The sequence below is a fragment of the Trachinotus anak genome, unplaced genomic scaffold (assembly GCF_046630095.1).
Source record: "Trachinotus anak isolate AG129_WGS33_773 ecotype Australia unplaced genomic scaffold, CSIRO_AGI_Tana_v1 ptg000004l, whole genome shotgun sequence".
In the NCBI taxonomy this organism is placed as follows: Eukaryota; Metazoa; Chordata; class Actinopteri; order Carangiformes; family Carangidae; genus Trachinotus; species Trachinotus anak.
In genome coordinates, this window is record NW_027273855.1 from 22,043,705 (window position 1) to 22,058,274 (window position 14,570).

Here is a 14,570-nt window from a genome sequence, read left to right on the forward strand (position 1 = left end):
ATTAAATTTGTATTGTGCTCCTATGGTGCATATTCCCTTAGGGTTTGATTACTTGAAGGTGATATGATACATACATGGCACACTGAAAGATGGTGGCGATGGGGTCAATAGGGGCCCATGGCTCATATTTGCCCGAGGGCCTCCAAGTAGGTCAATCCATCCATGCATGTATTATATTGCTGGAGGGATCTGAATCAATTCTGGCTAAATTATCTATCTTACCTTCCTCTCCTGGCTTCAGAGACAAACCTTGCAAACATCTGAACAGCCACACCATCATCTGTAGCTACACCAGGCTGTTTCTACTTTTTAAGTAGCCATTTTTAGTAGGAAATGTATATAATACTATAATACAAAACAAAATGAGACTCAAGTCACACAGCTCACAGTATCCTCCTTTCAATTACGCTTCACATAACGATTTTTTGTGTAAGTGTGAGAACCCAGTGCAGATGAGGTTTCAGTGTTTTCAACAGAGGTTATAGATAACTTAAAAGCTGATCTAGTTCATCAAAGCATTGGGGAAAATTGCTTTGAAGAAAAAAAAAAAAATCACATCATCAAACGAAGGCTACAGATGACATTTTATTTTGAAGGTGCAATCACACTCTCATTCTGCATCTTTGTTTGTAACTTTACATACACCAGGAATCCTGTTGAGCGCCTGTGAATCCGGGGTGCACATCCAGAAAACAGTACATGCAATGCCTGTAAGGCGGTGTAAGTCACCGACCACATCATACTCAGCTGAACGTTTCTCTGTAGCTGGAATTCATGATTTGAAGTCGCCTGAATAGCGGAAATCCCGCTCCTCCTGCAGTTGAAATGGGAGCAGCGCTGTTGTTACTGCGGTGATTTCTTTTTTTTTTTTTTTTTTTTTTTTTTTGGTACGTCTGAGCTGACTTGAACAGAAGGATGCAGCTTAGGACAACATGAGAGAAAGACAGGCCTCAGAGCGATGTTATTTTTAGTGGCAGCACTTAAGAGCTCATATCTGAGCTGAGACCCTATAAATTCTTCTCTCTGTGGCCTCGCTCACACAGGTGAGGCTGCTCCTGCTCCACAGTATAAGACACTATTAGACTGAGTGGAAAATGTAAAATCCTTGTTCTTGCAAAAAGCAGGTTAAATAATAGATCTGTGGAAATGATCAGATATATACCCTCATGGTGAATCTCATTCATCCATAAGCAGAGTTTCACAGTCTTTAGTGTCTTCTGATTAATTCTTCATTCAGCTCATCCTTTTGTGAATGCATATCTAATGGGATCCTTAAAATAATCTCAAATCTCTCTCACACACACAGGCACACACACCATCATCACATAAAATCCCATCTCTCCTTAATATACTGTAGCCTATAATTTTGCTGCCATCTGCTGTCCATTACTGTGGCTGCTCAGCTGTTCGGGAAAAAAAAGCAATAAAAGAAAGAGACATGCATGACCACTGAGGAAATTGGTTCAGCAGTTTATTTGTAGTTTTATGAGAACGTGTTTACAGTTCAGCCACATAATCCCCTTTAGGAAATGAAAGTCTAAAAAAAGAACATTAGCAAATGTTATAAAATAAGTCTTACATATAGGCTACCAAGCTACTCTGTATGGTCACTGGTTGGGGAATGCAGTTTGTTGCTTTGGTCACTGTACCACCACTTCTGGGCAGCACAGCAATGCAAACAAATGGACAGGGCACAGCGAGCCGTTCATTTCAGTCCAGTGGTTTGTTAATGGTGGGCACAAATGAATGGACTGACTTACAGCATCAACTTTTAGATAATTATGGGCTGGTAACAAAAAACTTTAACAGTCTGCGTCTCCAAATGCTGCCATAAAGGATCAACATAACGTTGCTCTAAGATTTAAATAATATGAATCCATCTGCATTATGATGATGATGATGATGATGATGATGATGATGATGTGAAGTCACTCTGTAGCTTTTCCTCCTCATGGCTTATCTAGAGCAAAGTATCTGAAAACCTGAGTATTTCAAAAAAGATAATTTCATAGAAAAATAACATCTCACAGTATCCATTCAGCTTCCCCATAACAGAATGTTTAAAAAAGAGAGCAAAACAAAATTATGTGCTATTTTGTCATCTCAGATGCAACACTGAGCTCAGCTTCTGCACAGGCTTATGATTTTTATTTTTGTGGATTTACAGTAAGGGCCTTTTTTTTGTTGTTTTTTTTTTTTTTTGGCATGACTGAAATTACTAAACAGCCCGCCCACCTCTTGTGTTAGAGACCTCGGAGCAAGGGTTTTCACAGTAAGAAAAATCAGTGGTTAGGATAAAGTGGTTTATGTTACCAAGGCAACTGTACGTGGCACGATGGGCACAGCACTCTCTAGAATCTAGACAGTGGTTTTTTTTGTTCTGACTGCACATACACCATATTAACAGTACTTGAAATATGCACACTGGATGCATATTTTTGGCATCTTTTGCTGACTTCTGAAGTAGGGTACGACACAGAGCATCCTAATCCACACCCAAGCAGCATATTACAAAACATTCATTTATGAATAGGGCAGGTACAATATAGTTCTTAATCTGTTTACATGTTGAGCCTTCACAAAAGCTATATAGCAATTTCAATGTCATTTCTCATCACACAATAATAAATAATCTGAATGTGTAGCTGTTGTATGTAATATATAGATATACTGCATATATTTATATATATATATATATATATATAGACTTATCATGATGTATTACAATACAGCAATACGTATCAGGGCTTGGCTCCAGTTAGTATAGTATTTACAATAGGTTCTGTCATTTATTTCTCTACAAATATTTACAGATTATATATTTCACACCTGCTGTCAAAAGGGATTTGCATTATCACAATCATATATTCAGTTATATAGAACAACATTAAGAGTTGAGGCAAGTGTCCACATACGACAAAGAGGATATTGTACAAACACATTACACCGTTTCCTCTCAGACCAGATCGACGTGGTGCAGTGGATATGAAAGACTGATAGTCTCGGACTGTTGCATTATTATTGCTCAATATCTTCATGAGGTATAAGTGAAAGTCTTTGTACATTGGGGGCACTGTGCTGAAGCAGCCAGAGAGAAGCAGAAAGGTGAATGAGAGATAGGAGGGGCTTAAACAAAGGTGTCTGAAATACCTTACCATCCCAGAAATATCTATCACAAGTGCTGCAAACGTGAAGAGAGGAGTGCAACACGATGAGGGCAACAGTGCCTCGGGAAAAACAACAATGTTGTTGTTGTTGCTGCACCAGTGAAAAAGACATAACTTTACCATGTTGGTGTCATTTACAAGTTAAAATGTGATATTGACATTTAACATCAGCCAGAGGTCAGCTGTAAAAAGGCACAAAGAATATGACTTCATACTACTGTAGATATTAAAGTGACTGAGAGAAGATGTTGGTAGTGTGGGTAGCTGCAGAAAACAAGTGGAGGTCTAACAGTGTGAGATGGACAGAATCTGATACAGTATCATTCAGCTGCTGCACGCTCTACTTCCTGTCAAAAGTTAAGAGACAGCACTTCTCCCTCCCCCCTGCCCTGTCTGCCCATTCCCCTCTACATCCTGTGCCACCCTCTGTTGGCTGGGTGTGAGCCAAGGGCCTGGCAGCACCACGGCCCTGCGACCGCCTGCTCCTATAGCAGCCATAGAAAGGCCTGAGATGCTGGCAGCGGACACGCTGCCATCAGACTGGCTGTTTCCAGAATCTGACTCATCGTCTCCCAGCTGCTCTACGGACAGTGTGGAGGTGAGGAAGGAGAAGGGCTTTCTCTGTGACACTGGATCCATCACAGCAACACTTGGTAAAGGCCTCTTGATGCGCCCGCTCTGTGCATCGTCGTCTGTCTCATTCTCATTCAGCTCCGTCTCTTTATTTTCACCCCTGTCATCTTCCCGTGACCTCTCCTGTTCCTGCTCGCCCTTCGGCTCCTTCTCTTTCCTACGTTCTCTGTACTCTGCTGCCATGTCCCAGTTTTCAACACTCTCCGCTTCCCAGTTTTCTTTGGGTCTGGGAAGCTTTTGGTTTGGACTTGGAATGGGTAGGATAATATTTTCTTCACTTGCTCTTCTCTCTAAATTCACTCTCTCCTCCACCTCCTCATCCCTATCTTCCACCTTCTCCTCAACAGCAGCTACCTCCAGCTCTCCCTCTCGCTCCTCCTCACCCTCTGCCTTTCTCGCCCTCTCCTCGCTCCTGCTTTTTCTCTCTCTGCTCTTGCTCTTTTTCTTCCTCTTCCTCTCCCTCTCCCTTTTTCTTCCCCTCACCGTTCCTTTCTCTGTGTCACTATCGTCATAATTCCTGAGGGCATCTCTGGGTAAACTCTGAGTCTCTCTTTTCCTCCTCCTCCTCCTCCTGCTGCTGCTGCTGTCCCTGGCTTCCCGAGACCTCTCTCCCTGCTCAGAGACGGGGCTTTGCAAACCTGAGCGTCCCCCTCCCTCTGAGGCCCATCTTCTTCTTCTTCTCCTTTCAGTCCCTTTTCCTTTCTCGCGTCCATCTGAAGACCTGCTCCTCCTCTGCTTGGAGCTGCTACGCCCCCTCCGCCCACTGGAGTCTACTGCAGCCAAACCCTGCTCCTTGGGGTGATGCAGGAGGGAGGGGGAGGTGATTCTGTGCTCACGGCCTGAACACACATTATATAGGGAGGGAGGGGGAGGTGGAGAAAGGAAGAGAAAACAGACTGAATAAGCAGGTAATTGAGAGGAAGAACAAAATCTCAAGCAGAGAACATTATGTAACCTGTTATTATGTAGCTCTGACATCCAGAGTGTGTTTTCTTTTCTTTTTTTTTCATAAGAGGTACATGCGGTTATCTTGTGTAACAACAGATGCTTTTCTATTTTAGTGTAACCTTCAGATAACCCTTCATTAGAAATACAGCACATATCTGATTGGACATCTCTAGCACTTGTGCAATTTTCTAGATGTGTGTTTAGAAATTGGTGAATTCTGTTCAGCAGTAGGTTTGAGGGAAACTTAACTGGACAAGAAGCATAAAGTTGTACATTTCTACATAGGTTGATAATCGAGACTATCTTAGAATGAGGAGGTCCAACACACAGGCTCGTTTCAGTACAAGTGAAGACAGCAGTGGTGGGTGAGCAGAGGAATGTAGAGAGACAGAAAATGGGAGAACTAACAGGAACCATTACCAACCGCGTATTCTCTGTCCGTCCAATGACATAGAAGCAAGGCTCGCCTAGCTTGGAGTTGGTCATACATAGAGACAAACTGGAGAGCTCCACTGAAAGAGGGGGGAAAAAGAAAAGAAAGGAGTGGAGCAGAAAGGAGAGAAATGTTTGGGAGAGGACAGGGAGGAAAACCGAGACAGGCCGAATGGAGGGGGAAAATGAAGTGTGGGTGCGTTACAAAGCAAAAACAAAATATTTTATTAACCAGAAATGTGGAAGGGTTAAAGGAGGGAAAACACCCCAAAAGAGAAGGGAGGAGTAAAAAGGTAGAAAGTATTTTAGTTAGAATTAATGCCACAGAAAAAGAAGAAAGAAGATTATATACGCAAGACAAATGCATCACATGCCAAACACAGGTGCCCTATTTTTAAAAAATGATTTAAATCTCATATTTTCTCTCACACACACACACACACACACACACACACACACACACACACACACACACACACACACACACACACACACCCTGAATTAATACCCCAGACCCTCCCACTGTGTCTCACCATAGTCAGGCACGTAGCCGTTTCCTCTCTTGAGCACCAGGTGGATGCGGTGGCCTCCCCTGCGGATCTGCTCGACGGCCTGGCTGTGGGTCATCCCTGCTGTACTGTCGCCATTGATCTCCACAAGCTGATCGCTCACCTGCAGCACACACACACACACACACACACACATTACTTTAAATGTTGGAAATTGCAGCTACTCATTAAAACGGCAGTAGTCACAGTAGGAGAACCACAGGCGTTACTGATAACACTAACGACGACTGTGAGCCAGCAGTCACAAAACCAGGACCCAGAAAATGAAGCCGCCATCATTAATTTTATGATTTACACCTGTGCTTTTCCTGCTGTGACATGTTACTAAATGCTAACGCTAGCATGGCAACATGCTCACAGTGACAATGCTAACATGTTGATGTTTAGCAGATATTAGCATGCTCACGTTTGCCAATTAGCGTGAAACACAGTGTAGTAGGGTTAGGGTTAGTTTGAGTGAGAGGGCCCAACATGAACGCAGCACTTTCTACCACTGTATTTATTACTTTGTCTGAATTCCTCTCACTGTTTGAAGTGAGTGGTGATATAAACTCCCATGCACCACCCAGAATTTAACTGTCAAATTACTCCAGTCAAACTACATTCACAAAGACCTGATGAAGCAGATTATCAGAGTTTTTGAGTGGCTAATTTCTTTAAAGTGGATATTTGTATGTTGTTTCTGCCACCGATCGTGGTTGCTTGACAAGAGCTTCCTCCATTGCTGTGAGGACAGATTGGAGGCTACAGTGAGTCGCTATCGGACAGTGCTGAGACAGACTGGGGCTAGCTAGTTAGCGTTCTAACTTTAATAGAATAAAAGATGCAATAGAGACAAGAGTTAGCATGATTGCTTTCCAGCACTGCAGACAGCTCTTAGTGAGTAAAAGAATAAAGTTTAATGATGAACTTGCAACATTTCTTCTAAACTGTTAAATATAGTAACATATAATATAATAACAACAATAATACATAATATAATAACAGCTGTTAATGCTAATGTTCACTATGTAGCAATAGCAAAATTTACAAATAGCTGATTTAAAAGAAACAACAAATTAAAATTTTGGGGGTTTTTTTCAATTTTTTTTATTTTCAGAGGCTTTGGGTTTCTTTCTCTGATGTTACCAAAGTCTCATCTTCAGTTTTTTCCAGATCCTCCTCTAATAACAGCACATTTTTTGGCAACAAAACAAAAAGGTGGTGCATACATCAGTACAAGTATCCTATTATTTATTAACTCTGACAACATCTGCTGTGTGTTGGAACTAGTGCTATGAAATTTAAAAAATAATTTTAAGGAACTGTACTACTGTACTGTAACTACACACACTTGCCAACAGCAATAACATTGAGATGATACACTCAAATACAGAGTACACATAAATAGACTACAGTAAAAGCAGAATGTGTATGTAAACAAATATGTATATAAAATGTATGCAAACAAACACACCTGCATTTTCTGGCTCCGTGAGGCTGGCCCCCCCTCCATCAGTCCCAGGACGTAGAGGCCCATGTTGTACTCACTGCCCCCTCGGAGGCTGAAGCCGAAGCCCGAGGGGCCACGATCCAGGTCTACACTGTAATACCTGGAGTCACGCTGGGAGACCAGGGCAGAGAGAGTCAGAGGGAGCCATACATGAGCCACACATGATGTATCCTGCAGTGATAATTATCACTGCAGGATACATCATGTACAATCAGTGGATAAGATGAGCTGATGATTATGTGCTCACCTTTGGACGTGACCTCTGACCTTTTCTGCTTCTGTGACCGGGGTCATACTCATTTGCTTCCGAAAAGCTTGAAGCATCTGGAACAGATGAAGTTTGAGATCAGATTATAAATTAAGAGCCAGCCTATATATTTGTGTGTATGTGTGTTTTCACTGGATGTTCAAGTCTTTGCTTACAGGTGCTTGGACGGGGGACAATGGTGAGCCGTAGAGTATTTCCAACCCGGCGAAGTATCTGAGCGAGCTCCCGATGAGGCAGAGTCACCACTGAGCGTCCCTCTACCGCCTCCAGTCGATCTCCAGGCCGGATCTGCCCACTCTTGGCTGCTGGGCTGCCTCGACGGACCGTCACAAACCGGTGAGGGAGAAGAGAAGCAGCTAAGGAGAGGACAAAAGACATCAAACAGTTACTTACTCCTACCTCAAATGACTTGTTGCTTGAGTTAGTTGTTGAGTAGTTCATGCTGGACTCGACTAAAGTTGTAGCAGGAACAGGAAACTCCAGCCCCAGCCCCAACACTTTGCTTTTAACTGAAGGCAGTGAGTAATAAATGGGGTCAAATGTAGATAAATTTAATAGCAGGAAGATTCATCTCACTTGTAAAGATGACAGAATTCATAAAACAAGCTGTAATTAAGCTTTGGATTGTTTTTTTAGCAGGGTTTATTTTATTAATTACTTCCCACACAAGCCTTTCTTTACACCTCCTCCACTGTCTCCTTGAATCTCTCTCCTCTTCTCCTTCATCTTCCCACCTATCAACCTATCTCTCCATCTGCTGACACACTGTCAGATGAACCGTTGTTCACTGTTCAATAATTTGTCTTTCTCCTCAAGAGCAAAGTGTCATGGAGCGCAAGCTTTCCAGCAATATTTTCCTGTCCTGAATCTGTCAAAACTCCACATAACAACAGACTTTAGATATTTACACTTTGGTTTATGCAGCGTCAGTGATTTTTATGCTCAGCTCTTCTAGGATCCTCAAACTTGCAGACTGTCTGCACTGGTATGCCACTGGCATACAAAACACTCTCTCTCTCTCACACACACACACACACACACAGTAATACTTGCTGGCACCACAAAATATATTTTTCTCTGTGTGGGAAAGCACTGGCTGTCTTCTCCCTGCCCCTGCACCGTTCACACCACGAAAACACACCATATATAACTCCTAGAGAGATGTTAAACACAGGAGTGTGAGGCATATAATGTGCAAGAGTGTCCTGGTCTGTGCGATTCCACTGATTTTTGAAGTGAAGAGAAAACACAAAATATAATGTGAAGAGGGAGAATCAGCCTCACGTATCACTTTGTCTTATCTTCTGTATGAAGAGATCGCTCACATTTAAGCTGAACTCCGGTCAGGGTCTAAGGTTGATGGGAAAAAAATTGAGCAGCCTAAAAATAAATTTGCTTCCATTAATCTCCTGTACCGACTAAAAAGCTTCTTACAGTTTTTAGCTGGACAGTCTGTCTCTGTCTGCTTAGACCTCAAAATCTATCTCCTGCTCCTCTCTCTGTATCTTAGTAAACTCCCTATTACTCTCCACATGAACCCTCTCTGAGGGTATGCTGTGCTTTGGTGACAGCTGGCCCCTCTAGAGTCTTGCCAGTGGCCTTATGTAACCCATCAGGGAGTATTAAACATTGTGAGACACTCATTCAGCCTAGGTACATCATCCCTTCAGTCTATATCCCTCCAGGATGAAAATAGCACATTTAAATTGTCTTATAGACTGAGCTGAAATGATTGTTAACAGATTAAAAATGTAATTAGGCAGTTAGGACAATGTCATATGAGATGAAGTGTGTGTCGCATTGGAATGATGAGCCCATTAAAAATTACAGCCTATAATTCAGAGCCCAGAGACACATCTCCAATCTGTCTGGGCGTAATCTGGGTGACCCAGGCAGAAACGGCAATCAGGTCAAATCAAAGCCAAGGCAGCTTTGCAAATAGTCTTCTTATCATGCATAATACATCAGTCGAACATCAACAGTTGCCAAACACATGAATACACATACAACAGCCATGCTCACACGCACACAGCACTGTTTTTGCACACACACAGTGACTCACACGCAGAGGGATTGGGACAGATGTACTCAGCCACACATGCACAAACACACACGCTTAAACCACACACAGATGCATCCAAATGCACTGCTTTATATCGTAGTGTATTTTCCTCTGGCTCTCCATGTTCTCCTGTCCAGAGTAATCCCGCTGCAGTATGCCCAGCAGCCAGCCAGCCTCTGACGTGCTGCACTGATCACCGCTACAGAGTGGTAGCAGCCCCCCCCCCTTGCCCTCTTCCCCGCCATCGTAAAATCCCCCTCTGCAGCCCAGATGCATCGGCCCGTGCAGACATCCCCACAGCAGCCTGCAGATGCCTTCTACATGTCAGAGAGTGGGGGGGAGAGAGAGAGCACTGTTGATCTTCAGCAGGATCAGTTATACAGTGGTGTATGTGCAGGATGGTTAATGCTCAACTATCTGATAAATCCATTCATTTTACTTCCTGTGTGCCTCACTGATGGCTCTAATACACAGACCATTACCACATCATGCTTTAAGCCTGGCTGCGTTAAAAAACATGTTATATTCTCCTTCATCTCTTGTTGTCACTGCAAACATCAGTGAGTATAGCAGTAAAAATAATCGCACACAGCATCAGTTTGATCAGCTATCTGAGATCTGAAAACGTGTGAGCTTGATGAGCTAACTTTCATACAGAGTCAACGCACCTGACCAAGCAAACTTCAGAGTGCAACACAGAATTTAAAACCTCTCACTCATACACAGAGCTAAACATGAAACACTGCACCAAACCGGAACCCTCCCTATTCTTGGTAAATATAAAAACAAGAATTGGAGCGAATAATTACGTTTGGACTCCTTCACAGTTTTCAAAGCAGACTGTAGTCTCTCCAGCATGGCTCTTTCATTAGCATGCACAGAAAAACAAAACAAAAAAAACAAACAAAAAAAAACCAATAACTCCTATATTCCGTTTCAGACAGAAGGTGCTGAGATTCACATGTGATGGTCAACAGGAACTAAAACACAGGTTTGCCGTCCCCTCTGTTGCTCCTCTGCGAGGGAAATGCTCAGCGTAGCATTTCTCTTAGGCATTCAGAGAGCGATGGGGAGAGTGGGAGGTCGGAGGGAGGGAGAGATAGAGACAGAGAGAGAGAGAGAGGGAGAGAGAGGGAGAGTTTTAATCTTTTGAAAAACCAGATTGGACGCTTCTGCTGCAGAGTAAAAGAGGTGAGAGAGAGAAAGAGAGAGGGAACGAGGGAGAGGGTGGGCGGGAGCTCGTGAGGGAGAGTGAGGGAAGAGCAGTGGAGAGAAAGACTGATGAGGGGATGAGAAAGAGAGAGAGAGATGGGAAGAGGGAATGAAAAGAGGAAAAGGGGAGATATGGTGAGACAAAGGGGACGTGTTTCTGTGAAATGAAGGGGGAGAATGAGGACACGATGGAGATGGAGAGGTTTGAGGAGGGAGAGAGGGAAGGAGGGAGGGAGGGTCTCTGTGCTGCAGACACAGGTGCAGCAATAACCTTAATCTCACCATGAAAACATAAATGCGTGTTCGCTCAGGCCATAAAGCAAATTGAACTGCATCAAAAGGGAACAGCACAACCAATACAAGACATGGGAAGGGGAGAGGGGGCAATACATCATGGGGATGTTGCAGTTATCCTGCTATTCACTACACTAAAAGGACAGGATGTGTTCACCTCCAAGACAGAACATGAAGAAGCATCAGTGTCCAGTCGGGTCAGAATGGATGGAGGAGCGCAGAGTGAGAGAGACTCTAAACAAAAGCTGCTTCTGGATCACAGAATAAACTCATAAACTGAATTAAAAAGAGCACAGACGCATATAAAACCTGTAAATAACCTGTAAACATCTTAAAGAAATACGCTGATTCGCTTTCTTGCCAAGAGTTAAGTGAGTAGATCGATACCACTCTCATGTCTGTACGGTTATTATGTTTTGTTTGTTTAATCAATACAAAAAACTCAAGTGTAAAAACGACATCGTTTTATAGGGTAGTGAGGTTTTAAGGTGTTAGCAGGGGGATTTGTTACCTTTGGAGAGAGCTAGGCTAGCTGTTTCCCCCTTTCTCTAGTCTTTATGCTAAGCTAAGGTAATTATATCAGTCCTCTCATCCAACTCTCACCAAGGAAGAGAATGAACTTCTTGCATACGATTCTTGAATTTGAGCCCAAAGACAATCACACTGTCCTTCAGGAGCACAAATAGGTGCAGACAATGCAGACACACCAAAACAGAAAGGAACTGAAAGTTATCCTGTGGGCGCAGGAACACAGGGACAAATGTCTATGTATATGGGAACATGAGGTGTTGCAAGATCCTATAAAATCCTCCAGAGACTCAAAACTCTTCCAGACTCTTCACTGGCTGTCAGTGAGAGAGACTAGAGTTTCAATCTCTCAACGGCTTATTACCAAAGTGCATCTCTGACTGTTTTTCACCATGTGAACCCTCTCTGCATCTCAGGTCATCACGTAGAGGAACTGCTGACTGCTCCCAGAGTGCAAACTAAACATGGAGACGCAGACGGTAGTTACTGCTAAATGCTAGCAAGCTAAATGCCCATATTGTTTTTACTGGTTCTACAGATGGCTTGTTGAAGTCATCAGATGCAGATGAGATCAGATGAGATCCAGACCTGGTGGTTAGATGGTTTCTTAATCTTTGTGGTAAGATTTCCCAAAAAGAAACTTTGTTGTGGCCACCAACAAACACCCAAACATCTCATGGGTGCTGTTTTTGCATTTAGATTTTCAGAAACTTCCTTCAACAGTGTAAATAAAACCAACCTGGAAATAAACTGGAACAAAAGGGTTTAAAAGAAAAGAGTTAATAATGCATCATGAGTCATCTGGTGGCATGTGGCCACGGTGACCACGTTTTAATCTGTAATTAGCTAATGGTGCATCTGTCCACAAGGGCATCCAAGTGAAACGTGTTTCCCTGGGCAGGTAACCAAATGGTTCTGTGGGGCCAGAAAAGTTTAACTAATGTCCGTCCAGCTTTACTTAAGATTCTTCAATTAAAAAATACAGCTCCATAAAAACAAAGACTGTTATATTTAAAACATTTAAACTTAATACTCGTGCTGAAGAATACAATTTATCACTTGCTGGCTCTCACCTTTGCCGTTCTCCACATCCTGAGAGGCAATGACGAACCCAAAGCCCTCTCCTGGCTTTCTCCTGAGCTCCACATCAAACCCTCGCAGTGGCCGGGTTCGTTCACCACCCTGCCTCTCTGCACCTGAATCGGGTGCTGTGACACCACCCGCCTCATCCTCCAGGCCCGTGTTGATCCAGTCTTTGGGCTCCATCGTCAGGGTCACCGGAATCGACTCCAAGAAACTGGTGCTCTGGATCAGCGAGGAACGTGTTGGGGCTGGGGAGGGAGGAGTGCTGATGGAAGTGCGGGGCATAGGCAGAGCTTCTGGGAGCACGGTGGAGTCATCTGAGCCAACAGGTGGAGGAGGGGGGCGGAGAAGAGGCGGGGGAAGTCTCCGAATAGAGCCGGGGGAGATGGCTGAATGACAGACGCCTAATAACGAGAGAGAAAATAACTGTGTGATGAATTTAGCCATGGTGAAAAAACGTGGTTGTCAGTTACTAAAAATCACTGACTCGAATGAATGTGAATCATTTACCTCCTCTGTAAACCAATAAGATGACTTCTCCCTGTTTGGTGTGTTCTTGGAGAACCGTTTGCACCTGAGGAGCAAACACACGAGCGTATTATGACTAATTCTGATTGTTTGGTGATTTCACATTTTAACAAGATGAGTTACACTAAATTATGTTTTTTAATCTTTTCTCTAATTTATACTGAAATACTGTCCATTTTCAATCTTGATGCCAATAAAAATTATCCAAATGAAACTATCTGAGACGGGTAAATCCCACTCTCATTGAACTGATTAAAACTCATGCACCATGTGACAAAGGCTTGCCAGCAGTCATTACTTGATACAAAGAGTCAGAAGGGAGCCACTGTTTTAACCCAATAACCATAAATGACTTGTTTGTTTTACTTGTTCCCATTTGGTCCCCAGTCACCTGTGTGAAGCTGAGGCTCTGGACATCAGCTCCATTGATTTTGACAACAGCATCCCCTGGCTGCAGAGAGTTGCACTGCTTCCTGTCCCAGACTCTCTTCACTATTGTCATCCTGCCTCCTGGACCGCCGGCCGTCACACTGAAGCCGAGGCCTCTGTCTCCTTCAATCTGGGCCAAGGCCACTGGCACCAGCTCCCCCCCGCTGCCAAGTCCGCTGCCCACACTCATCGCCCCCGGAGAGGACACGCTGCTGGGACTCGCAGTGGGGCTGGTGTTGCCATGGAAACCGTTGAAGGTGCGATGGTGGGGGCTGTCGGAGGTGGAAGGGGGTCTGAGGTGGGAGGTCTGTGGTGCGAAGAGGCGGGAGTGAGCGCTGCGGGGGCCGCTGGGCGAGGATGACGGCCTCCTGGGTGACTGAGGCATGGGCAGCCGGGACCCGGACAGGGTGCAGGTGGACAGGTCGCTCTCAGACGACTTGGATGTGCCGTAACGTAAAGGATGGGGGGGTGCTGAGAGGGAGTTATTGTTGTGATTACGAATCATCGAGGCCCTGATGAGACAGAGGAAGGGGAGTTCAAATCAATGGTAAATAAGTGCTTTGACACATATTCATATACTGAAATGTTTAGAGTTGCAACTAATGATTATCTTCATTATCAATTAATCAGCCAGTTATTTTCTTGATTAACTGTTCAGCCTATGAAATGTCAAAAATCATAATTTCCTCAAGCCCAAACCGATAAGAGTTGAACTTGTTTGTTTTGTCTGACAAAAACCCAAATACATTTCATTGACATCTTTTGGCATTTTTACTTGAAAAATGACTAAAACGATTAATCAATAATCTAAATAGTTGCTGAACAATTGTTGCAGCTCTAAAGGGATGAATGTTTAAGATACATTAGATCCTACTGGTGCTGGTGCTCCCATCTCTGACCTGCCACTGCAGCCTGTTACAGTAAA

At 43.6% G+C, this 14,570-nt stretch overlaps 1 protein-coding gene across 3 annotated transcripts in view; it reads right to left on the reverse strand.

Annotated features, from left to right (window-relative positions):
- Window positions 1-1,454: 1,454 nt before the first annotated feature.
- LOC139620952 (membrane-associated guanylate kinase, WW and PDZ domain-containing protein 3) overlaps window positions 1,455-14,570 on the reverse strand; it is a 39,252-nt gene continuing 26,136 nt past the window's right edge. For all 3 annotated transcript variants that reach the window (XM_071477049.1, XM_071477048.1, XM_071477050.1), the window contains exons 10-17: window positions 13,608-14,157; window positions 13,199-13,262; window positions 12,679-13,092; window positions 7,665-7,865; window positions 7,489-7,565; window positions 7,206-7,352; window positions 5,714-5,852; window positions 1,455-4,639 (exon numbers count right to left, since the gene is read on the reverse strand). In XM_071477049.1, the coding sequence (XP_071333150.1) occupies window positions 3,525-4,639; window positions 5,714-5,852; window positions 7,206-7,352; window positions 7,489-7,565; window positions 7,665-7,865; window positions 12,679-13,092; window positions 13,199-13,262; window positions 13,608-14,157 (2,707 nt within the window). In that variant the 3' untranslated portion in view covers window positions 1,455-3,524. The remainder of the gene's footprint in view (window positions 4,640-5,713; window positions 5,853-7,205; window positions 7,353-7,488; window positions 7,566-7,664; window positions 7,866-12,678; window positions 13,093-13,198; window positions 13,263-13,607; window positions 14,158-14,570) is intronic.